Source organism: Diceros bicornis, chromosome 6, assembly GCF_020826845.1.
Source record: "Diceros bicornis minor isolate mBicDic1 chromosome 6, mDicBic1.mat.cur, whole genome shotgun sequence".
Taxonomy (NCBI): Eukaryota; Metazoa; Chordata; class Mammalia; order Perissodactyla; family Rhinocerotidae; genus Diceros; species Diceros bicornis.
Window position 1 is genome coordinate 26,499,204 of NC_080745.1, and position 26,767 is coordinate 26,525,970.

The 26,767-nt window shown below is 40.0% G+C and overlaps 1 protein-coding gene across 5 annotated transcripts in view; it reads right to left on the reverse strand.

Moving 5' to 3' along the window:
- Positions 1 to 4,836: 4,836 nt before the first annotated feature.
- Positions 4,837 to 26,767, reverse strand: part of TAF5L (TATA-box binding protein associated factor 5 like) — a 32,819-nt gene continuing 10,888 nt past the window's right edge. For 4 of the 5 annotated variants that reach the window (XM_058543075.1, XM_058543076.1, XM_058543074.1 and 1 more), the window contains exons 3-5: positions 23,622 to 23,726; positions 15,659 to 16,383; positions 4,837 to 8,930 (exon numbers count right to left, since the gene is read on the reverse strand). In XM_058543075.1, coding sequence (XP_058399058.1) covers positions 8,133 to 8,930; positions 15,659 to 16,383; positions 23,622 to 23,726 — 1,628 coding nt within the window. In that variant the 3' untranslated portion in view covers positions 4,837 to 8,132. Of the gene's footprint in view, positions 8,931 to 15,658; positions 16,384 to 20,747; positions 20,812 to 23,621; positions 23,727 to 26,767 lie in introns of those variants that run through there. The other variant, XM_058543078.1, reaches the window with a different exon arrangement.

Here is a 26,767-nt window from a genome sequence, read left to right on the forward strand (position 1 = left end):
TATATATCACAGTACATCATGCATGGAATGTTTTTTGAATGCACTACACTCTGTTGAGTCTCAGATGTAATTTAAAAAACTTTTTTTGAACATTTCTGGAATCAGGAGAGGATAGGACTTACAGTTGAATGGTACCTTACAACTGCTCTCAGCCAGGTGGTAGTTGTGACATGTGAACTGGGTTGTTAGTCCGGGTGCCAGGACTGCATCACTGCAACTACTCATTTCAGTCAGCAAAATATTTAAGGACAATTTAAGGAAGGAATAAGAAGCCTGGTTGTTTTCTGAAAGGCTTCTGTTGACACATAAGATAAAGAAAGTGCTAACATCAAACCTTGCAGAATGGATGTTAGTGGCTTGGAAGAAAATCCAGGAGACTCCAGTGGTGCACTCTTTTAAGATGTTCCATCAAACAAGTAGCTGAGGGCACAAAGGGGGAAATTTAGATACTGACATTTGACACAAAAAAGTTGGACGCAGGGTGAAGAAGTTTTAAGAACACCAACACCAACGTATTTCACTTATGTTATAAAAACTATGTAAGTCTAAAAGTGCTTTAAATAAACATAAAATAAAATAAAACTTCTAAGTGATAAGAAAGCATGGTTCATCATTTGATTGACTGTTTAAAAAAATGGTACATAAAATAATGGTGCCTCTTCTAGTCAATGGAGTCTTAGGTTCAATAAAACCCAGTATATGTGCATACTAGGTCACAGTATAAAATAACGTTTGTTATTGTGGGTTGAGGACTAAAAGTTGGAAAGCCCCTGCTTTAGGAACTTTCATTAAAACAAGCAAGCACACAAAACAATTCTTTCTTTCTTCCACGTCTCAATCTCTCCTCCCTTCAAGTGTCTCAAGAGCTGTCTGTACCCCTAGTGCCACTCTCCACTTCCTCATCTCCTTTTTACTCTTTTAGAAATGTTTTAAACGTAATGAAATAAAACTTCTTTGTACCACATAATGAACAGTTCTCCAGTGCACACTGGGGTAACCACCACATAAGAAATAGAACCTCCCTGACACTCGACCGTCCCTTTCCGATCAGGACCTTTCCACCCCCTCTTACAGTTTTGTTGTCTTTGTATACATGCTAAAATATATAGTTAGTTTTGTCTGATTTGAACTCTACGTAGATGGAATCATTTTGTAGGAATAATTTATCTTTCTCTTCACTCAATACTGTAAGGACATCCATGTCATTGCTTGCCGCTCTTATCTGTCCATTTTTCTTGTTGTAGAGTTTATCATTATATGACTATTCAATAATGTATTTATCCTTTCTATTCATGGGCATTTAGTTTGTTTCCAGCTTTGGGAAATGACTGACAATGTTGCCATGGACATTTTCGTACATGTATCCTGGTAGATGTAAGCACTTCCAGACCCTGGGGTGGGATTGCTGGTAATAAGAGTATGCCTTTCTTCAACTTGGCTATGTAATCCCATATGGCTTCTCAGATAGGTTACAAATTTACATCCTCACCATTGTAGGAGAGGAGGGTCCCGATCCACTAACACTCGGCATTGTGAGGCTTTTACAACATTGTCAGTCTAATGGGTGTAGAATGGTATCTCATTGTTTTAAATTTGCATTTCCCTGAGTAATACAAGGTTGGGTAATTTTTAATTGGTTTATTGGCCATTTGGATTTCTTTCATGAATGTTTCTCTCCAAGACTTTGCCTTTTTTCCCCATTGACTATACACTTTCTTCTCACTGATTTGTAGGAATTCTTCACATATTTTAGAATTCTGCAGTCTAATACGTTAGCCACCAGTCTCAGGTGGTTATTTAAATTAATAAAATAAAAAAAATTCAGTTCCTCAATTACACTATGCATATTTCAAATACTCAATAGCCACATGTGGCTAGCAGCTACCTTATTGAACAGCAGGGAACTACAGTACACTTCCCTGCTCACAGAACGTTTGATAGGACAGGACAGAACCAGAGAACATTTCCACTGCACAGCCGATTCTACCACACGGTGCTGCTCTAGACACTTGTCTCTGTTGCTCAAGTGTTGCAAGTCTTCTCACGTTTATAGCCCGTCCTTTAGTTCTTTTGATGAATGGATGTTTTTGAATTTAATCAATCTTTCCCTTTTTGGTTAGGGTTTTTAGTTTCTTTAGAAATTTCTTCCTATTCCAAGGTCATGAAGATATTCTTTTAAATGCTTTATATTTCTGTCTTTCACATTTAGGTCTTCAATTTACCTGCAATTGATTACGTGTATAGTGAGGCAGGGGTCTAATTTCACTTTTTTCCTTGGATAGCCAATAGTCTTAGCACTGTATAGTAAAAAGTCTGTCCTTCCTCCATTGGTGTATGTGTCACCTGTCATAAATGAAGAGCCCATATTTGTGTTTCTACTACTTTTCCACCCATTTCAATGTTCTTTCCATTTCCATCACTCAGCTATAACTGCTAGTGCTGTTAGCCACCTCCCCTCAAATCTAGTGGATATCTTGTAGTCCTTACCTCACTTGAATTCTCAGCAGCATCAGCACAGCTGACCACTCCCATCCTGAGGTACTTTCTCCTCTTGGCTTCTGGGGCAGTGCCCTCTCCTGTTTTTCTTCCTCTGTTGGCTGCTCCTCCTTTCTGACCTGTGAATGTTGGAGAACTTCAAGGCATAGCCCGAAGCCCCCATCTCCTCTCACTCTAGGCTCCTATCCTTGGTAATCACATCTATTCCCAAGGCTTCAAATTCCAACTACAGGCCAATGACTCTTGTCCTTGTCACGGATTGGTTCAATGATTAGCAGGCCTAATCCAAATTGGAGAGGCTTAATAGGGCTTCTAGAAATTTTTTTACTTGCTTTTAAGAACAAGGAATGGAAAGTAAGCTCAAATTCCCACTAGACATGAATGAAGGGGTGTCTGGCCTTCACTGCTGTCAGTGGTCCTCTCACAACCATGGGAAAAGACAGCCTGTGATAAAGCCAACCACAGAAGAGAGCAGAGGGGAGTTACAGAACCGAGGCGGGGCCCTTAGTGAGTTGCACACGAAACCTACCTGACCTCTAGACTTTGTTATGTGAATCAATAAAATTCCTTATTCTTAAAACCACTTGGAGTCAGATTTCTGTCCCTAGTAGCAGAAAGCATTCTAACAAATAGAACTCTCAAATTAGCATGTCAAGCACAGACCTCTCTTTTGAGCTCCAGCATGTCCATCCAAATGCCTGTCTGATATCTTCACTTGGTTGTCATAAGCACCCTAAACTTAAGAGGTCCAAAACTGAACACTTGATCTTTTCCTCCAAACCTCATCTTCCTCTAGTATTTTCATCCTAATGAACGGCAATCCTATCTACCAGATTGCTTATGCCAGAAACATGTGGGTCATCCATGATTTCTTTCTTCTTTACTCCCCACCCAACCCAATACAAGTCCAGCCAAATCCACCTCTCACATACTCACTGGAGTTGTCCACTTCTCTCCATTTCCACTGCGGCCACTCTAGTCCATGTTGCCCTCACTGCTCCCCTGGATGACTGCAATGATCTTAACTGGCCTCCTTATTCTCACTCACACCCTCAATCTATGTTCCTTAGAGCTGCAGTGACTTTTTAAAAAATCATTAATTAATTAATTTTCTCTAGTGTAGCAGTTAAAACAATGGACTGTGGAGTAGGACAGATGGGCTAGTTATCTATTGCTACACAGGAAATTACCCCAAACCTTAGTGGCTTAAAACAACATTTAATATCTCACAGTTTCTGTGAGTTGGGAATCTGGGCAGACTTAGCTGGATGCCTCTGTCTCAAGGAGGCTACAATCAAGGTGTCAGACAGGGCTGCAGTCTTATCTGATGGCTCAACCAGGGCAGGATCTGCATCCAAGCTCACTCATGTGGTTGTTGGCAGGATTCAGGTCTTCACAGGATGTTGGCTGGAGGCCGCTTTCAGTTCACTGCTCCAGAGACCACTCCCCATGGCAGCTGGCTTCCATCATTTAGCTCTGCCCTGCAGTGCTTGGCACAGACTGGGTTCAGTAAATGTTGCTTAGTTACCCTGATGTTGAAGTGGAATTCCAGTTGTAAATGTTGTCTATGTCCTCCTGTTGCCAGTGACACTAAAGTGGAAACTGGACTGCATCACTTCCCTATTCTACACCCTTCAATGGCTTCCATCCCATATGGGATAAAAGCCAAACTCCTGACAGTGCCCAAAGCCCTGCCAATCATCCAAACTCATGTCATGTTGTTCTTTTCCTTATTCACATTGCCTCACCCGCCCTGGACTTCTTTGAGTGTACCAGGTTTTTTCCCATTTGGGGGTCTGCACCAGTCTTTCTTGAACTCTAACTGGCTAGTTCCTACTTATCCTCCAGGTTTCAGATTATTACTTCTTCAGGGAGGCCCGCCTTGAATGCTTAATCTAAATGAGATCCCTGGGTATATTCTTCCATAGGATCCAGTATAGCACTCACTATGGTTTGAAATTATATACTTATTTATGGTGTTACTTGATTAATATCTGTCTCCCTCTCTAAACTATAAACTTAAGCCAGGCACTATATCAGTTTTGCTTTCCACCCACTAACACAATGTCTGATCATAACAGACACTCAGATATTTAACATAAAAATATTTCTTTTAGGAATTTCAGTCAATCATAGGAAAGTATCTAAGGTGTCATTCAATGGGTCAAATTGACAAGGAACATTTGCATTCCTTAAATTCTGTAATGAAGATTTCTGTTTACCACAAAGCAGTTTCAGAGTCATTTGGCTGCTATGTAGGTGTCAATAATGTGAATTTTTGGTGTGGGCTGGGCATAGATATAACGGACATTTTTCTAAAACATACAACTGAAAGACAAGTTGAAGTACAGATTCATCTTTTAATCCATATACTTAAATACCAGTCTGGGCAACAGCAAAATTAGAAGCCTATATACTTAGTAGATTTTTTTTATACAACCAAGACATTTTTAATACATGACTAAATCACGGATATCCTTAGAATTTGGATCTTGAATATAAAAACTTTAAATTGTTTCCTGTTTCATCTCTTTTCATTACTTCCCTTTATCCTAATTTTCTCTCTCTTTTGTTTGGCAGTCCACTTCTAAATTAAAATTACAGTCAGATTTTCTGAGCCTGTCAATCTAAGAAATTTCAGCTGTTTTTTCCCCCCCACCTTTATATCACTGTGGTTCAAAATAACTATTCTTAAGTTTCTTTTGGCCATATATTGTTTAAGTTTATTCTTACTGCCAGCTCCTGATGCTATTTGTGGCTGTTCATTTATTTGGCAAAGAGAAGCACAAGTCTTATAACTACTGCAGGAACATTTAGTTACTACAACTGCAGGAATGAAGGGAGACAGCATGGAGAAGAACATGGACTCTGGAGCCAGAATGCCCAGGTTCACATTCTGGCTTCATTGATTAGTAGCTGTGTGACCTTTTTGGCAAGTGACAATTTATCAGTGCCTCAGACTCCTCATCTGCAAAATGGGGATACCTCATAGCATTCTTATGGAGATAAAACAAGTTAATTTTCATAAAGCTCTTGTAGTAGTTTCTGGCAGATAGTAAGCACTATATATATGCTTGTTAAATAATCTATTTATAGTCATATTTCCTTTTTGGAGGGTTTTTTAAAATAGTTTTTCTATCTTCAGGGCTATATCCTCTAGTTAGAACTTGAGGATACTGAATATAGATCCTCTATCTAACACATCCAAAACATGTGACTATTCCATGTGGGGTGTAGATAGATAATACAGTTTTTCTGGGCTTTAGGTATTTCACTTAAAAAATGGTAATATCACCAGTCCTCTCAGCCTCACAGGATTGCTCTGGAGATAAAATAAAACAATGTAACAGAGCAACCTGAAGAGTGTAACCATGTTCTTATGCACCCTTATGGACATACACACACATACATACCCCTTATAATATTTCTAACATTTTGGGGAAGTTGTGAGGGGCATTCTATAAAGTTAAATTACCTCCCATTAAAATTAGTTGACAAAAGAAAAAAAAGCCAAATATGCAGATCATTAAGAGCTTGAACTGAAATCAACAAGTACATACATGATTGGTAACATGAAGACTAGCAAACCTAATACATTTTTGTGTTTAATCAAAGAAATTCTGCAATAAAAAAACACACAAAACCTTTCCAAATCACCCCTGATCAGTGATATTTTCACTTCTGAGAATGATCCAGCCCAATTTAGGGATTTCATTGTTTCTAGCAATATACCACACAATCTAACTGAAGAATTCACTTATTACAGATAAGAACACATTTGAATTCTAGGCTTTACCTGTAGACCATGTGGAAGGTGATGCTATCTGGCTAAGTTACCGAAGGATCTTTCTTACAATATCGCAAATATGTGGATTTTTATCAATAAGAAATATTTCCTATTAACTAGCATCTTAGGCTCAAGTGAAAAAAAATTTTTTTTGGCATAGAATTCTAGAGTCTTCCTATTAATTTTCTGATAATTTTTGGTGTCCTTGTCAGAAAATTATGTTTCAAAGTACATTTTTAAAATTCTGGCATTATTTAAATCCTCAAATGAGTCCTTTTTCTGGGATTGTTCAATAAATACTTGGTTAATTAAATAACACAGTTCTTATGTCCCTTAGAGATTTTATAATAGGGTCTTTAAAGAAAACGGGAAGTAGGATCTTACCAAATAACTCTAGATGGTAAAATACATGTTGGCTCCGGTCAGCAACTGGCAATCTTGGATGTATAAACAGTATTAAATACTATCAGTGATCCACGTGAATGCAGAGAGGAATCATGATTCAGAGTAAGCTGAACAGCATACAAGAACAGATGAGAATGCGCCTCCACTGGGGCTGGTATGAGAGGTGAGCTACACGTCACCCAAGGACAGACCACACACCCGCCTGTCCTCACAGTTTAAATGAGATGCCAACACTTTTTTTTTTTTTTGAAACTAAATACATTTTAATAGAAAACAAAATACAAAATAACTCTTTTCAGAAAACAGAAATATTTAATCCTTTTTCCACAAATTAGAACTTGCTTTATCCTCAAAGCATAGTTTTATATGCGTGCGTACGTACTTATGATTTGTTTCACAAAGTGTTCATTAAACTGCTATTGCAATGCAAGAGGTGGGAGTGGATGATCTCAGGAGAAAAAGATGTTGAAAAAGCCACACTTCTGAATAAACGGTCATTTGGAAATTCAACATTTTCTAAATCTATCTTTTACTTATCACTTTAAATTATTTTCATTTCTTTACCACAACTTGTCCTTTCAGGGGAGAGAACTGTTAATAGAAGTGCAGCCATGAAAAGAATCTTTCCTTCCGACCATCACTGCAAGAGCCCAAGACTTTCTCAATCAAATCCACCCACATACTTCTAGAAACATGTCAGCTGGAGTGATCAATCTGTCACCCAGAAATTTTCCCTTTCTCCCAATACACTGTGCTACCAAATTCTCTGAATTCCCTGATCCTCAAAATTCCAAGTATCACAGCCAGTGCCAGGAGTAAAACCTGAAAGATGAGAGCAGAGAAGGCCCCTCTGCCAGTGCTAGGTTTCCTCTTCTCAATAATAATAATTATAATTATAATAACAATAATAAAAAATCCTGGTTCTCTTTAATTATGGAAAAGGAAAGACTTTTTGCCAGGATTATCCCCCCCCTTCCTAGTTCCCACCCCACATTCCTACACCAATAAAGATTCCCTTCCACCCGAGTGACTGATAACACGTGACCCTGTAGCACTGCTCCTTGTGAGAGTGCTCTGCCACCATCCTCGGACCAAATGCAGCACCCAGCGAGGTAAGCAGCATCTCGGTTTTACAAACGGGAAAGAGACAAGAAGGTGCTTGCATGAGGACACAGTGGGATCTTTGTAAGAACTGCAATCTCACCTCCAGAGCATCTTAATTCTTGATCTCAAGTCCACTTATCACCGCCTTTCCTACCCCCCAGGTCCTTCGACATTTGGGGGGCTGGTGAAGGGGTAATGTGCTCAGGATGTCTGCACAGGAGAAGTAGGAGAAGTGGGGAATCTTTCACAGTCAGTCAGTGATTCAATCTCAGTTTGTCTAAGACTTGCAATCTGGAGGCCTTCCACCAATGCCCCAGTCCGTTACAACAAAGATAAAAAATTAATGTTCCTGATTTTCTTGTGTGATTCCAGTCACTAGAAGAAGGTTACAGGCCATGAACTGCACACTCAGTACATTGCTCATCTGCCCGGTGTATACACCCACAAGTTCACCGGAGGAGCCATCAGCAGGTGCACTGCAGTAAGTGTTCCTAATGTCCCAGACTCGCACCGAGTTGTCCATGGATGCAGAGGCAATCAAACTACTGTCCGGACTGAAGGTAAGGCTGGTGATATTGTCCGTGTGGCCTCTTAATTCTTTATAAAGGGTCCCCGAAGCCAAGTCCCATAGCTTCAACCGCTGGTCCTCGCCAGCTGATGCCAAGTACTTACCGTTGGGAGAAAAGGCAAGAGAAAGCACAGGGCCGCGGTGGCCTGTGAAGAGCCTCACCGAGTTCCCCTGCTGAGCACTCCACAGCCGGACAGTCTTGTCGGTTGAGCCTGTAGCTAAGTAGTTTGAATTAGGGTGGAATTTGACACAGTCCACGTCTGCCAGGTGTCCTGCATATATTCTCAGCGGGTACGTCCGATCAAATGACCACAGCCTTGCAGTGCGGTCATGGGACCCGCTGGCAAAGTACAGGCTATATGGGCTAATGTCCAGGTCCCACACAGGGTAGGCATGTCCTTGGTACAACACAGTGTTGGTGAAACTCCCGAGGTCCCAGTACCTAATGGACATGTCTTCAGAACAAGAGAGCAACCCTGAGCTGTCTGCGAGGAACCTCGTGCTGTACACTGGTCCACAGTGTCCCCTCAGTATCTTCATCTCTGTGCCTGCGTTATCATCCTCATCATCCTGGGAACATTGGGGTGGAGATGGCAAAGGAGACACACAAGAAAAAAATGTTTAGTGGTCTGCCATGGAAAACAAAAAGTCCAGGAAAAAAAAAAAAAAAGACACTGCTTGGGAAATAGCATCTACCCAGTAAATGACAGTGGTCTTGCCCTTAAGCCTGACCACAGGAAAACAACTCACAATAGCATAATCGAAAAAAAAGTCTCTAACAACTCACAAATTGCTTTCCTTAAATTCTCTTGCAGCTAAGACTATAGCAAATCAAAAGATGCAGAAATGCCAGGCTGTCATAGAGGAATGACTGTGGACCTTAGTCGTAGGTTGAGGATAACACAGATTTCAAAGCTGATTAAAAGGTACCCCACAGTAACTTTCACTGTTAATTCTGGTGTATGTCATTCGAAAAGATTTACTTTTGAATTTATGTTGAGTCCTTAGATTCTTTTATTCTATGGGCATGTCTTCATCCGTCAGTTTTAGCTGCTTTGTTACAAGCCACATTGCTGCCTGTTTCTAGTCCATTAAGAAAAATCCTGACATGTTCATTACTCACACAACTGGGCTCAATAATGAAGGCAGATGTGGTCTCACTTCAAGATTAATACAGAACTATTGTAGGAGTTTAGCCAAAATAAAACTTGGACTTATCAGACTTAATAGTAAGCCAGAAAGGCGCAGTTACCAACAAATTACACTCACACCCTGTGACCAGGCATAAACCACTGGTCTCCAAAAAGAAACAAAGATGAAGTTTTAAAACCGTGACTTTCCGGAGGGTCTCAAATATTTTCCCAAAGTAAAAAACAAGGCATGGATTCAGAATTGCTTTAAACAAAGCCAAGTGACTCATGTGATTCTTGGAAATAAATTCTTGTATGTGGGGACAGAAAAGACGACCAGCCGCTCATGGTACTGGGCGAGAAAGTCCCCTTCCTCACCCTATTCCCCACAAGTACACTGTCTGTGTTCAAAATCCATTTTCCCTTCATTCCCCCACAGACAAGCTCCTTAAAACTACGGCTGTCTCTACCCTGGAATTCATAAATTAAAATGGGTTTTAATTAAACACTAGAAAAATGAGGAGTAAAATTAAGATTCTTGAACCAGTTGGCTTCTTTGGCTTAGAAATAAATATCTTTGTGAGCCTTAGGTTCTTGTATAGGAAAAGGGCATCCTTTCAACCTCTATTTGAAAACTATTAAATTCCAAATAAAAGCAACACCTTCAATGTGTACATATTTGAGAAAAAGTAAAGAGAATATAAACATTGATGTCCGTGAACATCCAAATTGGCTATTCCAGACACTGAACATTAAAAATTCATAGAATTTGGGAGCTTAAGGTTCTACTGAGTGTCACCAAGAATATTAGTAATTTTCCTTTCCAAAGAGGTTACAACAACACTTTAAAATTTCAAGAATGACTCATTGCTCTACACCAGGAAGTTTATATAATAACTGTGGGAGCAACAAACGACCCCAGATGAATTATACAACGATCCTTTGAAAGTTAACAGCAAATTAAAGGGCACGTTACTATCTCTGAGGCTTAGGCGGTCTGCATTTGGAGCAGGAAGATATGGAAGGTGGGTCTTCAGCTCTCTGGTGAGGACTTAAACAGTGTGCTCAGAGACGGAGAGGGGAGGGTGTACCAGGAGTCAAGCTGGCACTTCCCAGGGGTCTTGATGATTGTCCTGGCCCGTGGAAAGACGCCTAGTTGACTCTATAGACCAAGAAATGGGGAAACCATAACATTCCTGCTGGCTATCACTATCAGCTCTTTGCCAGGACCACAGCTTAAAATAACCCAGCCACGCTTTCTTCTGTGGCTCAACCCAGTCCCACAAGGGCCTCAGCAGAGTTGAGCCGAAACCCTGAACAAACAGCTGATTCACACATGCCTAGTCCCACACATTCTCTCTCTCCTTCCTCTCATGCTAACAGGACAAGACCCCAAAACTCCTTACAATTTTGATGGAATACCCCACAGTAAATGGGCATGAATCCCAAATAGGAATTTTTAATTTGTAAAGCATATTCATGTAATAATAAACTATATTATGTACACTATAAAACATGCATAAAATAGAAATTTAAAAATAAGGAAAATAAGTATAAACAGATCTTCAAACATGGTCTTATGCACCTCTGTGCCATAGTTTGCCGACCCCTGCTTTAGACCATAGAGTCTCTAAAAATCTAACACTTGTTAGGGATGTCTGCTCCTGGGCCAGGATGTTCCAGGTGCTTCAGCTCACACTCCAGTCTTTACTACATCAGGGGTACTTTCTGGAGTTGCAATTTAGCCTTGGGCTGTTCCTCAATTAGTTGCCAATGGAACTGAAAGAAATTAAGTATGGCCGGGCTTGGGGCTGGATTAAGACTTGGAGGCAAGTGAGGCACTGCTATCTGTATGAGAGATGACAGGAGCCTGAACTAGAACAGAAAAGGTGGCTGGCTAGTGTGAATGGACATGTGATGAAAGGTAAAATACACACTGGATTTCCAAGATTTAGGACAAAAAAGGAGAATGTAACAGATTTCATTAATACATTTTTTATACTGCTTACGTGTTGAAATGATCTTTTGGCCATTTTGGATTGAATAAAATACATTATTAAAATTAGTTTTGACTATTTCTTTTTGCTTTTTTTAATGAGGCTACTAGAAAAATTCAAATAACGTATATGGATTGTATTATATTCTGAGTGGCCAGCATAGATCTATATGACAGTTTTATATACAAATTACAGGACTGAATACTACTGACAACACTGACTTCACTTTTCAAACTTAAAGATGAGCAGACTGGGGGAAGAATTACTAGACATTAAATGAACAGAATACAAGCGTTGTATTGGGGGGCTGAGGAGGTGAGAGGCTGGTAGGAATGAGGGTGGTCGTGTACACATAATTGAAAAGAAGAGCAAATCCTTGATGTGGTGTGGTTTTTCCCTGTTGCTCAAATATTAAAAATACATAGTTACCAATCAACAAGGGTAAAAGCTGGATCTCATTTCTATCTCCACTTCATGTGGAACAAAGAATGGAGAGTGCAGGCCTCGCTTTCCACTTCTAATGTCTCAAGCATGAGGAAGGGCTGCTGGTACTGGGTGAGCAGAGGAGAACCGGATGCCAGTTCACACATTTTCAAAGGTTAATCTAGGCTGTCTTCAAGTTGGAGATAACAGAAGCTACAGGGCAGCGCTATAAATCCAGTTTTACTTGGCATAATTAATAGAGAAAATTTTATGCCTTCATAGGAACTCCTGGTTACTGTTTTTGATTTTTTTTAAATCCTAGATATAAAATTAAGATATATATATTTTTAAAACTGAGATATAATTCACATACTATAAAATTCACTCCTTTCAAGTGCACAATTCAAGGTTTTTAGTATATTCACAGAGTTGTGCAACATCATCGCTATCTAGTACAGAACATTTCCAGCACCTCAAAAAGAAACCCTGTACCCATTAGCAGTCATTCCCTAGTCCCCGTCCCCCACCCCTGGCAACCAGTAATCTACTTTCTGTCTCCATGGATGTGCCTACTCTGGATAGTTCCTGTAAATGGCATCACACAATATGTGATCCTTTGTGACTGCCTTCTTTTACTTAACACAATGTTTACAAGCTTCATCCACATTATAACATGTATCATATATCACATATCTTCACTCCCTTGTATGAACAGACCAGATTTTGTTTATCCACTCATCAGCTGATGGACATTTGGGGTGTTTCTAGTTTTTGGCTATTACGAATAATGCTGCTATGAACATTCGTGTACAAGTTTTTGTGTGGACAGATGTTTTCAATTCTTTTGGGTACATACCAAATAATGGAATTTCTGGGTCTCACTGCTGTTTTAAATATCTACTGTTAAAATATTTTATCCACTAATTTATGCAACAGTTACTGCTTCACAAAGATTAAAGCAGAGATTGCAAACTGGCTTTTCCACTTGGTTTACATGGTGCTCTCTTGCTTCCTGCCATCTCTGTGACCCAGGTGGCTTCCCCGTTTACTTTTACCTGCTTGGCTTCTACAGGCATGTGAGTTTGTGACCTCTGCATCGAGAGTCTCAATTTTAATTGTGAATTCCACAAGGCAAAAAGAAAGTCCAAATGAAGAAACACTAAAAACCAACTACCAGAACTAATTTATACCTTGCTTTTCCCCCCAAAATTCTCTTTGTCAGAAACCAAAATGTAAACTGCTGTGACAAAATGGGTGGGGGTGTAGAAATCGCAAACAGGAAATCCCTCAACGACAGAATAGGAGGATCTCAACTTCAGTTCTAAAGTTAAAAAAAAAAAAAATTTGTTCTCAAGGAAAGCAGAGGCTAGAATCTACAGTACTTTCAATATGGATAATGATAAATAAATCAGAAAGATACTTAAACAAAACAAGTGCTTCTCTGACATCCTTTGTTCTCTTCAAGGTGGACAGCATCTCCCACCACCCACCCAGTTGTTTAAGCCTGAGACACAGACGTCATGCTCGACTCTTCCTTTCCCTAAGCCCCTCCATTAACCCAGTAACTGAGCTCTTGTCCAGTCCACCCACCGTGTTTCTCTTTCATGGCCACTACCCTAGTTCGGGCTAGGCTACCATAATCTCACACAGACAGCGGCACCACACTGCTTCCTGTCTTCCCTCCCCCTCCAGCCATATTTAATTTCTTTCAGCTCCTAGAATTTGTTGTTATTCTTCACTTCTGGGTCTTCAAATACACATCTTCTGTTGCCTGGAAATCTTCACGGAACAAGTCACAGAGCTAGTTTTCAGTGGTAGTCAGGGGAGAACTTACATTTTTTTTTTTTTTTGTGAGGGAGATCAGCCCTGAGCTAACATCCATGCCAATCCTCCTCTTTTTGCTGAGGAAGACCGGCCCTGAGCTAACATCTATTGCCAATCTTCCTTTTTTTCCCTTTTTCTCCCCAAATTCCCAGTAGGTAGTGTATGTCATAGTTGCACATCCTTCTAGTTGCTGTATATGTGACGCGGCCTCAGCATGGCCGGACAAGCGGTGCGTCGGTGCACGCCCGGGATCCGAGCCCAGGCCACCAGCAGCAGAGCACGCGCACTTAACCACTAAGCCACGGGGCCAGCCCCCAAATTTTTTTAGTCTAATATTCTTTCCATCTTTGTATCTATCTTTGCTACCTTCCTTTATATTAATTTTAATGCCTAGAATAATCCTCAAATTCAGTATCAACAGAGCTAATAAGGTCAAGTAGCAATAATTTTTTTTGCATTTAGAGAAAATCTGAAGTAAATGCGGGCAGTACCCCTCAGCTGTATGTGAAGAACCCCCAAGAGGATAGAACTGTCTCCAAAGAAAACAGAAATCTGATCATTTAAGTCTAATATTCTTTCCATCTTTGTATCTATCTAGCTTTGCTACCTTCCTTTATATTAATTTTTAATGCCTAGAATAATCCTCAAATTCAGTATCAACAGAGCTAATAAGGTCAGTAGCAATAATTTTTTGTGTGTTTAGAGAAAATCAAAAGTAAATGAGGGCAGTATCCCTCAGTTGTATGTGAAGAACGCCCAAGAGGCTAGAACTGTCTCCAAAGAAAAGAGAAATTTGATAATTCAAATACATGTGCAATGAAAACTATTTTGGAGGGTACTATAAAATTCTAGAAATCAAAGTTTGTACATTGGAATTTAGACTCTTTACTCACCATAACAAACTCCTCTAATTACATTGTCTCAGTTGCAAGAAATAAAGAACATACTAACACACTAACTAGAAGGTGACTCAGAAAATAGGGATAGGAAAAAAAGGCTTAAGTATGCTTCTAATATTCTTGATATCCTTATCAGCAACTGGAACTTAACTCAAGTGAATTTTTTTTTTTACTCCTTAATTTTTCAACCCTGTACAAAGAATTTTCCATCTAAAAGTAAATTGAGGCAGAGCTACTTGAATTTCAGCAGTGATGTGACAAAAATATTCTAGCCCACAGTTTTTGTGGGGCCACTCTCAGGGAAAGGTAACTCTGTGAAGTTCAGTTTCTCTCTCATTTTGCCCAATTTTTTCTAAGGCAGGGATTCTCAGTGACCCAAAACTCAGGCCACTTGGCCTGCCCTTTTCAACAACCATCCCGAAGAAACCAAACAAGATCATTGCACTGACTGATGGATGAAATGTTAAGTATATTTCCTGCGTACTTTTCAAAACAGGCTATGGGAACACCCCTGGGCACATGAAGCCAGAGGACATGCACTGGCCTCAGAAGGGCCGATAGCACCTGGTGTTGGTGAGGGTGGAGAGAAACCAGCGTTCTCATTTGCTGTTGATGAGACTGGAAAACAGCAACATTTATCACAATTTAAAATTTAGACTGTTTGACCCAGTAATCCTACTTCTAATTGTTCATATTAGCACAAATGTACACACACACACGTTTACTGTAAATCTCAATATTAGCTAAAGGTCTTTAATTAGGCTTATCCACATTTCAGGTAGTAATAAATACTGACCCTTCATTAATAATGTTCAGTTAATGTTGTTAAAAATAGTTTTCATCTCTTCCAAGGTTAGGAATGAGCAGGAATTCAATGGCTACAGGTTACATGGCATGAGTTTGACTTTAGCTATATGATGAGGGAGATAATGAAGTCTATTCTCCGTCAGATCTGTCATGTTGGGTAACAATATTCTAAGCAAATTAGCAAGGCAGGTGTAAGGAAGAAAAAAGGATATTCATACCTCCTCCTCCAGAATATCACAAGCCAAGTGGATGCGGGACACGTCTACTTGATGGGGTTCTGATTTTAACTTCTTGGATCGTAAACTCCATAGTTTTATACAGGAGTTGTCAAACCCAGCAGCAAGCAGCTTGCTATCTGGGGAGATTTCTGCAGTGTTCAACAGCTGCTCTGTGTTATAGAAGGCATAGAAACAGATGGTAGTGAGGGAGGGGGGGCCATCCTTGACGCGCTTAATGCTCTCCTGCAAGACCTCCAGGGCAGCCTCGTTCTGCAGAATAGGGGCGGGCATGTCAGCAGGCTCTAAGCCGTTGCCCTCACTTCGCGAGGAGCTGCTGCTGGCATAGAGTTGGTAGTCTGTTCTCTTGGCAGGCTGCACATCAAGATGGATATGCAGGGTGAGGACTTTGCACAGGGCGGTGTTGTTGTCACTTTGGAGGTAGCGGATAAGGTAGTTGTAGCTGTCTTCTTGGAGACGGACCACGTACTTATTATCTAGGAATGCTCGAAGCTTGAAGTTAGACAGGATGTCCTGGATGGTTTGAGTGGTCTGTAGCTGCTCAATGACATCCTTCTGGCTAGCGTTCTGCAGAAACATTCCATGGAAGCGGCTGTAAAAACTTTCCACTGTGCTCTTCGGGCTGTTCTGGACCAGGTTGAGATGGAGGTAGACAAAGAGAGGATAGAGGAGAGGCATCACTTCATGACTATGCTGGGAATCAGAATCTATAATGAAAAAAAAGTGAGGGCTTTAAAATCGGTATAATCTCAAAGAATAATGTGACCCTCCTGGGGCCCACCATCACATAATATTTCTTGTCAGAACCCTATTTTCTGAGGCTATTGATTGAAATATAAGCCCAACACAGAATTATGGAAACTCAAAGTCCGAGCCTTTTGACTGAAGAAGGAAGAGCAGGGACTCTGAAGTCCAGCAAACCCGGGCTTGAAGTCGTCCACAAATCAGGAATTTGATGCCCAGACAGGTTAAGTAACTTGCCTAAGTTCTCACAACAATTCAGTAGCTTGTACCCAGGTCTTCAAGGTTTAGTATTTTTTCCAATACATTAGTGTTTCTCAAATTGGGTACCTCAGACCTTTGAGTGTCCTTAGACGTATTCTTGGGAGACAGTGAGTTCTTCACAGAAACTTTTTAACTTGACAATAATTTAAAAAAACAATGAACACAAGTATATTCAGAATTATATTCAGATGGCCATTTGGCAAGTAGGGACATACAATTTCAGAGCTCTATTTTGTTTTGTGATTACTTTCGGTATCCATCATCTACAGTAATATCAAAGTCCTTATTTTAGTGGGTTCATTAACATGTCTAGCTACCCACGCTGGCATGTCTTAACACTAAGATAACAATGTTCATCCACAATTGTCCCATATCTGTCAGGGTACTCATTTTGATTTCGTTGGTTAAAAAAACTTTTTTGCAGTGATAATTTACAAACGAGACATTTTCACGTCACGAAGACTAAAACCATTTACTAATTTGAGTCTTTAACACCATAAAACTATGTGACAAGGAAGGTTCAAAAAAGCACAGCTTTAATTGTCGTGGGCTAACGAGAAAAGCACAGAGGTGTATTTGACACCTAAATAAGTGAGGGTAGAGAGTGAGCTGTGATGGAGCAAAGGTTTCGGAGTCATTCAGATGAGACAAGTGGTAAGGGAGCAGGCCCATTGCAGGGGGAGCTGCATGAAAACCAGCCTGTGTCACACCACAGCCACCAGGACCATCCCTGGGCCCATTTGGAGCAGCAAGGTAGCCCTGGCAAAATCCATCTGCTATCTTCACTCACTGTTGATTTGAACTTTACTGCTTTTGTGGTTTTGCTTATACTTTATTTGTAAATGAGTTTAGGTTTCACACAGAAATATAGTAACCATAAAGGTTTTATATCTACTGTAATGTCTGCACATATTGAAATAAATTAATATAAAAATACTCTAAGTCAGCACTTAGAACTTCTGCTAGCGTTTTTTTTTCATGAAAAGGAATCCATACATGGCTCAAGATTCAGGAACACTGCATTAGAGAATCTTGCCTCCCTAATTTGATGATAAATGATACAACATGCTATCTCTGCTTAATAACCCTATTTTACTTTATTGCAGGTGAATTAATTGCATAATAGGTGCATTTTAGAATAAATGTGTCCCTACTTAAATACATATTTAGAAGATGAACTTAAATTACAACAATGATTCCACTGAACTGGAAGTTAAGACTGTCACCTGGCCAATTTGGGCTCTTCATGTCTCTGAATCAACAGGCAAAGAAGGGAGTTACAGTGTTGGCTGGGGCGACTGACTGACTACAACGGGGAAATTGGACTGCTACTCCACGATGGAGGTAAGGAAGAGTGTGTCTGGAATACAGGAGCTCCTTAGGGAATCTCTTAGTATTACCCTGCCCTGTGATTACGGAAATGGAAAACCACAAGAACTCAATCCAGGCAGGACTAATAATGGCCCAGACCTTTCACGAATGAAGGTTTGGGTCATCCCACCAAGCAAAGAACCAGGACCAGCTGAGGTGCTTGCCGAAGGCAAAGGGAATACAGAATGAGTAGTGGAAGAAGGTGGTTATAAACACCAGCTATAACCACATGACTAGTTACAGAAGTGAGAACTGTAATTGTCATGAGTATTCCTCCTTATTTTGTTATGCATGTGTGTATCTATATATATGTAAAATATCTTTGTTTTCTTCCCTCTCTTATTCCCTTATTATATAAGTTATACTGACTTTATATCAGAGTATCTAAATGTCATTAATGTAGTATTTAAGTTACAAGATATCAAGAAGAAGAATAAGCATGACCCAAGGACTTTGCTTCCTCTTCCGGGGATAGGAATTACTGCGTTTTTGGTTGTACTCGGGAGAGTTGTATCACATTAGGCAGAATTCCCTCGGTCTCCAGCCTGCTGTCCTGCCCTCTAGATTTTGTACTTGCTAGCTTCCACAACTATGTGAGCCAATTCCTTAAAACAAATCTCTCTCTCTATACATCTGGTTGGATCTGTTTCTCTGGAGAACCCTGACTAATAGAGATTTTATTTCTTAAAATACTGTAATTCTTGAGAAGACCTCTGGAAAATTTCTTTCCCAAAATACTAATTAACAAAAAACCAAAAAACAAAAAGACTCAACCTTTACCAATTAGACTTGCAATATACTCTACTGGGATGAAAGATTGTTTTCAACTTCTTAAAATCTTAGTTTCAGGCTTATTTTCCTAAATGAGAGGCATTTTAATTTAACAAGTTCAGGAAAAACCCAGCCATCAAGAAATAGGGTTGTACTACTTTAAAACTTACTGAAATTCACCGTTGTTTCAGCCCATAGTTTCAAAATTGCTTAACTGTTCTCTCGTCTGAAGAGAACAGTACGTTATGTAAAAAAAATAAAATCTCAATCAACATACTCATTATGTGGAACATGGTAAGACTCAGGTAAGTCTTAAACTCTCATCGTTAATCCTGTTTCCCTGCAATCATAACATACACTTTATATTTTACTCAAAGTGCACTCGGTTAAAATGTTTTTTTCCTAATTACAAAAGTAACACATCCTCTGAAAAGTGTGCTTTTCCTTCCTTCCATCCATCTAGCCACTGGATATGTAATGAACGCTTACTTGGTGCCACATTCTGATGGTGGTAAACAAGAGAAAAATGGAGTTTTTCATGGAGTTTGCAGAAATTAGTAGTGAAAAGAGCACTAAGTTAAAAACTGAGCTTGTGGGTCCTCACTCTCCTGCACGTCTCTGTAGGGTTGGACCCCACTGACCGCTACCGCTTTGTCCTTTGTTCTGAAAGACCACGCCATCTGGGCTTGACTCTTCACATCCCTCCCTTTTGGGCTACTCTTCCTCCTCTCATTCCTCAAATGCTCATTTCACTTGAAAGAACACTCGGTGTGTGTGCCTCCTATGAGCCAGGCACTTCACATCCATAATCGTCTCTAAGAGTCACAGTTGGCTCCAGGTTCATATCCAGAGTGTTTGACTCCAAAGTCTATGCTCTTCTCACTACCCCTCCTGAAGAAAAGGGCGTACAGCGATAGGTAAGCTCACAGAATCTCTCAAGCACAGATAACTTCTGGAGAAAAATACAATGACGGTGCTACAGCCTTAGATACTCTTATCTTTCTCTAGCATCTCCCTTTGAGATCTATCATCTCCTAAGACTTTAATTTACACCTCCATGTAGCTGATGCTGAGTTCTCTATCACAAGTCCATATCTTTCTCTGAAATTCCAGCCTCAAACTTCCTGCTGCAAGCTATACAGCAGGATGCCATCATCATAACAATGTAAAAACTATAACCTGACTTATTTCTGTTCAATATACTTTCAACCCCCTCGCCCTGTCACAGAGCCTGAGTCGTCCTCAGCTCTTCTTCCTCCTCTACTCCTGAGCCCCGGTGATGCTACCTTGGTAATGGAACTATGAAATCAAGACCCTGCTTTCCATTTCCACAACACTGTTGAGTTCTGGTCCTTATCCACCTCACTTCTCAAGTATTGCAGTGGACTTTAGGCTGGCCCCCTAGTCACCCCTCTTACAAACCCTTTTAGAAACTGCTTTCAGACTAATATTCACATCAATGGTTGGCTCCATCTTTTAGGCCTGGTCGTCAGGTCTCTCTTCAATCTGTCTCCGTCTCTAATCTGAAAGCCCCATTCTCAACAAAGCTAGTTCCTTCACTGTTCCTGCACAAAGAATTGCCATCTCTGCCCTTTTGCTCATGTCCTTCCACACACCCTGAATCCTCCCACTCCTCCTCTTCCACTTTACTCAAATCTAACCAATCTTAAATTAGCACTTTAAATTAGGTGCTAATTTAAATCCTACCTCCTACTCAGTAAAGCCTTCTCTGACTACCCCCATCAAAATCACATTCTCTTTCCATTCCAAACGCAATTGCTGTGTGTACAAAATTCAGCAACTGATTTCATAGGGGTTTGAGAAAACATTTTCACTATACTCAAATTTTATTTAAAAATTTTTACTTTTAGCATTCTTATGTTAGGACTAGCTTCCAAATTAGATTAATGACTGCATCTTATACTTTGTCTTGGTGCTCGGGAAATAGTTGTTCATTCGATTTGGTTGACTGCTCTTCAGAGAACTCAGGGAAGAGGAAAATGTTCCAGGAAAAGCAGTCTGTAAGGAAAAACATATATATTCATCCCCTCCAAATAATCTGTGACCAATGGATTAAAGAATTAAATTATAGAAAAAATAACAGACAATTTTCTCAGTTTTGAAACAAGACATGAAATTGCAAAGGAAAAGGTTGATAGATTACAATTTATTGAAATCTAACGTCCTGGGCAAAGGAAAGTATAAGATACAAATCAAGAAGGTACCACAGGGCCAGCCCCGTGGCTTAGCAGTTAAGTGCTTGTGCTCAGCTACTAGCGGCCTGGGTTCGGATCCCGGGCGCGCACCGATGCATCGCTTGTCCGGCCACGCTGAGGCCACGTCCCACATACAGCAACTAGAAAGATGTGCAACTATGACATACAACTATCTACTGGGGCTTTGGGGAAAGGGCAAAAAAAAAAAAAAAAAAAAGAAGGTACCACATATTAGGAAAAAACAGCAGCATCAAATACAAGGGGTCAACCACTATCCTACATTAACAGCTCTGGCAAATATTTAAGAAAAACATCAAGAGCCCAAAGAGACAAATTTGAACAGAAAACTTTGCACCAGGATAAATCACATTAGTGATCAATTAAACGTATTAGTTCTTCACTGCAAAAAGTCATTGTAGTTCTATAATAAAATTATTCCAGTGAGTCTATTTTATTATAGCTACGCTTCAGTGATTAAAAAATATAAACAAAAGCCTATATAGTGTCATCTGAGTGTCATTCATAATGAAAATAAGTCACGTCCATGACAAGAGCCATCTCATAGCACAAGTATATGGAGTCCATCACTATTATGATGACAGGCTGGGGGCTTTATGCTTTTGTCTGTTTCCTTCATTGGACGGTATGCTCTATGTCCATACCCTCTTTTGTAATACCCAGCATGCAGTCAGTGCTTAACATAAATATGGGCTGAATGAATGCAAGAGGAAGCCTGAAAAAGGCTAGGCACTACTTGCTACACCAGCTTCCCCACCACCAGAATGGTGAGAGAAATCTATCATGGAGAGACAAATATAATCATATTTTAAAAACTGAGTAAAATAACTTTCTAAAAACTGATTTAAAAATTTTTATAAATTGCTTTAAACCCTCAAAAACCAATGCCAATGATTAAAACTAGCTCATTATCTCCAAGTTCTTGCTTACCTCTGAATGAAATCCTTCTTATAAATTCAATTTTTCTTTTTTTATCCTTAGTGGAGATGTAAAGCAGCTGATCACTGCTCTGAGGTATTTAACATTCATATGGCAGGAGGATCTTAATGGAATTTCTTTCTTTCCAGTTTAAACATAATAGGCTGGTTTTACTAAGCCTTTAACATTCACAATGTTTTCATTTTTGTATGATTCAACAGACTATTCTCTACTTACGAATTCCATCACTCAGCAACTGTGAAACTGATAAGATAACCCTCTCTAGGGTTTTATTTTGTAATGTTTATTTCCTGTAAAATTTTGGTCATTTTCCCCAACCATAGAATACAGGAAATGTGGATTCTTTCCTTATAAAATACTAACCGTTATGAGGGTCAAGTAAAATTAGGACAACTCCGTGTGTGTGTAAAACTAGGTATATTATTTTGGCTTATATATTGATCAGCTTATATGCATCTTTACCATTAAAAATTGTTAACCCTAGGGGCCGGCCCCGTGGCTTAGCGGTTAAGTGCATGTGCCCTGCTGCTGGCGGCCCGGGTTCGGATCCCGGGTGCGCACCAACGCACTGCTTCTCCAGCCATGCTGGGGCCGCATCCCACATACAGCAACTAGAAGGATGTGCAGCTGTGACATACAACTATCTACTGGGGCTTTGGGGGGAAAAATAAATAAATAAAATTATTAAAAAAAACAAAATTTACAAAAAAAAAAATTGTTAACCCTAGGATTGTTTAAATAAGGAAATAAAAATAAAACAACTTCAAAGTATTTTAATTACAATTTCCCACTAACCAATAGCAGCTAATCATCTTCAATCCTTTGAGGGCAGATCTTACCTCTCAAAGTGTTTTGCAAAAAGGAAGTACTCAATAAAAGACTTTGATTAATAACCAGGATGAACAGGGTTTCTCTTACTGCAATAATCTTTCCAACATAAAAATTATAATCAGTCATCTTGGGACTGGATGAAATTGCTTAGTTTTGCCTTTGAATTGCCTTCCTCATTTCACATATGAGGAAATGAAGGCCCCAGAGAGGCTGACTCCATTTTTGAAAAAGTGATTGATTTAAAAGTCATACAGTGAGTTAGAAGAACTGAACAGAACTCCTATCTATTGATTTTGTGTTTTAGAGGTCATTACACCACCTACAAACCAGTCTAAATTACAACTTCTACCTAATTTTTTTTGTCTTGCTGATTCATGAGGACCACTGTCCCGCACTTTTGGAAATAAGGGGAAAAGACCATTTTGAGGTTTATTATTATTAGTGGTGATATCAATGTACATCTGAGATGCGCATTTCACATACGCTGCATTTATGGATGTTTCTCTACATGGCTGATTTTGCTTTCACTCATTCAACACAACTCCCATTCACTGTGCTGAAGTCTGTGATAAAACAGTGAATAAAATGCCCAGAGTTCCAGCTCCTGCAAAATTTTAACCTCGTGATTTCACTCTCTCAGGAACTCCAACAGACTATAAGTTTGAATGCAAGGACTGTGTTAAGCTGCTTTTGGATCCCTAGTACCCACACGATACCTGGAATATCACAGGTTCTGAGGGAGATTTGCACTACTTTTTCTTAATAAGAAAAAGCTCCTAGTGTTGAGGACTTACCAGTGAGAAAATTCCGCAGTCGTCCAAACTGTACTTCATATTGCTGGGGCTCTGCCTGGCATGGGGCTGCAGACACTATGTTGCCACATCCAGATTCTGACTGGACTAAGGAGGAAAAGATACACAAGATGGGGATGGGAAAGACAATTATTGACTCAATATGTGGCAGGATGGATGGAAGAGGGTGTTGAGTATGCAAATCAGTAGATTTTCAAAGTATGTTGAGGCTTCTTGTTAACTATGACAGACTGATGACACATATCTATCTCCTCTCCCTCCTGATACCCAATAAAATGACAGCAGAGGAAAAAATAAGTTTATATAAAGCACAGGATAAATAAGCTGAATGAGAGAGGATAGGTGTGTAAGTTTACAGAGACTAATTTGGAAGTGTCTGACCCCATGTTCTGACATTTTACGATAACGTGCCTCAGTGTGGGTGTATTTTCAACCGCTGTGCTGGGCACTTCATGGGCCCTTTCAATCTGGAAATTCATGTCTCTCAGTTCTGAGAAATTTTCTTGAATCGTTTTGTCCAATTTCTGCTACTTGCTCTTTCTGGGACTCCTCCTATTTCAAGGTTGGATCTCCTGAACTGATTCTTTCATTTTCTCTCCCATATTCCATTTCTTTGTCTTTCTGCTCTACTTTCTGGGAGGCTTCCTCAATTTTCAACCCTTCTACTGATTTTTCATTTTCACTATCATGTGCTGGAATTTACAAAATTTTTTGTTGCTCTCTGAACCTTCTTTCTTTTTTAAAAATAGCATTCTCTTCTTGTTTCAAGGCTATCAATGATGGTATTTTCGAAGTTTTCTTCTCTCTACTGTTTGCTTCATCCAAGTGGTTTCTCACTGTTTCTTTCCATTTCTATTTTTCATAGTAAGTAGATTAGTTTCTTCCAGAGTCTGACAGTCCCTAGCTGTCAGCATGCATAGCTGAGAGTGACGCACTACAGAGCTGATGGAAACTCCATGTGCTTATCACCCAGGACGACCTGGATGGACAACTTCCCAATGTCAATGTCTTTAGGTCTTTTCTCTTGAGCAGGTCAGATTCACCAGGGAAGAATCTTTTCACTGCCTTCCTGGAGGATATGTGCCTGGCTGCCAGTGTTCTGGGCAGTGGAAAGGGGGAAATCTGGAGTGTCAATATTCAGTATGTAAAAATGCACTTAATCTCCATTCTGTGAATTTATGCTTTCTAAAAAGGAAGACAAAATTCTCTTATCCCTTTTGCAGGGGGAAAGGGGACAGCGGGGAAAGGTAGCCAGGGACTGAGAGAAGCCATCTTTAACAATAATCTGGATGAAACAGTAACACATTTTAGAAGATGGAACATGGACGTAGGAATAGTAATTAATGCAGCAGGACTGAGGAAGCCACAACACAAAACGTACAGAAAGGGGGACACAGATGAGAAGAAAGTCAATGTACCCTATTAGGACTCAGAGAGGCAGCTGGAAGGAGGAGGATATGCTGGAAGGCTGAACACAGGAGAATGAGACTCTTCCCTCTTCATGTTGCCCCTAAACTCTAGTTAATCCATCACTAAGTCTGACAGAGTCCTAAAATCCATCCTCTCCTTTCCATTCCTATTACCACTTTCTTAACTCAGGCTGTCTTCACTTCTCACTGGATTGCACTATGGCCTTCTAACTAGCTTCTCTGGTTCAAATCTGGGCCTTCCCCAATCAACACAGCTATCAGAGTGATCTCTCTAAAACTCACATTTGATAACTTGGATACCCTACTCCAACTTGTACCCTGGTCAGCTCCTAATGGTTCTTCTGAAACTCAGCTCATTCTTTCTCCTATTTACTGACCTCTGACTGACTACATGCTAGGAACCACAAGACCTTTTGGGAAGCCTTCTTTGACCTGCCAAGCTAATTTAGATGACCACCTTCTTTGTTCCTACTGAACCAGGGGCATCCCCCCTTCACAGAACTTACTAAATCATACCTTTCCAGTCACTGATTTACCTGCCTCATTTCCGGACTATAATGTTAAGCTCCCCAGGAGCTGGAATCAAATCTTAGCTATCTCCAGAACTTTTCAGCTCCTGGCCTATAGCAGATGTTCGGTAAGTGTCTGCTGCACGAAGACCTAATTATTCAGATTACTCAACTGACAGAAAGACCTAGGACAAAATCTTATGATAATCACACTTCATGTTTCTCACATTTCCTAGCAGGTTACCACGAACAACAGTGACTCTCTGAATAAGACATTATATCTAAACTAATCCAACTAAGAAGAGTGAAGTTCTAGAAGTCTGTTTAATAGTGTTTGCTCCTATTTTCTGTCAACAACAACATGGAATTACTGTCCTCAGGTTCTAATGAACACAAGGCAGCAGGAGATTATTAATGTACACTAAAGGCCATGATGCCAAGTTTAGAAGAAATTACTCTGGCCCTGTAAACTGGCTATCCTACTAGAAACAATAAGGCATTTATTAATCCAGTCCAAGTCCATCATCTGGCCCTGTTCTTGTCAAGGGTTATCCAGTGGAGTCTCAAGGAAAGGAAGAATGGTGTAGATATGATGCTGAAGAAAAAGAAGGCAGATGCCTGTTGGGCTTCTACTGTCGCAGAGGGAGGCAAGAACCACTCTTTCGAGGACATCCTCAGGTTTTTACTGTCTCATCACTCTTTTTCTACAGCAATGGCAATACACCCTAGAGCATAAAGAGTCTGGGGTCCTTGATTTTGAAGGTAATAAGAAAAGAGGAAGCTGAGGTAGCTACTGCTACCAGGATGGAGGCTGAAACCATTGAGAGATGGAGTAGGTGGTGACAGACACTTAGAAGAGCAGAAGGAAGTACAGGAACAAAGAAGAGAGAAGGGCCCAGTCTGAGCAGATAAGAGGAACCAGGGCTGAGCTGGAGAAAGCACTGCCACCTCTAACTCCACACACAGCCATTAGAGAAGTCCATCATCACCCTCAAAGCACTGCAGTAAAACTTTCTCAAAATCTCTAGTACACAAATTCACCATACGAATATTGTATCACAAGAAAACTTGAACTCACAAAATAGCTAAGGAACAATTATTTGTTATTCCAGATAGATTCAAGACAAATTTTTCTAAAAAGGAATCCAACTGCAAAACAAACAACAAAAAATAAAAACAGATTTTAAAA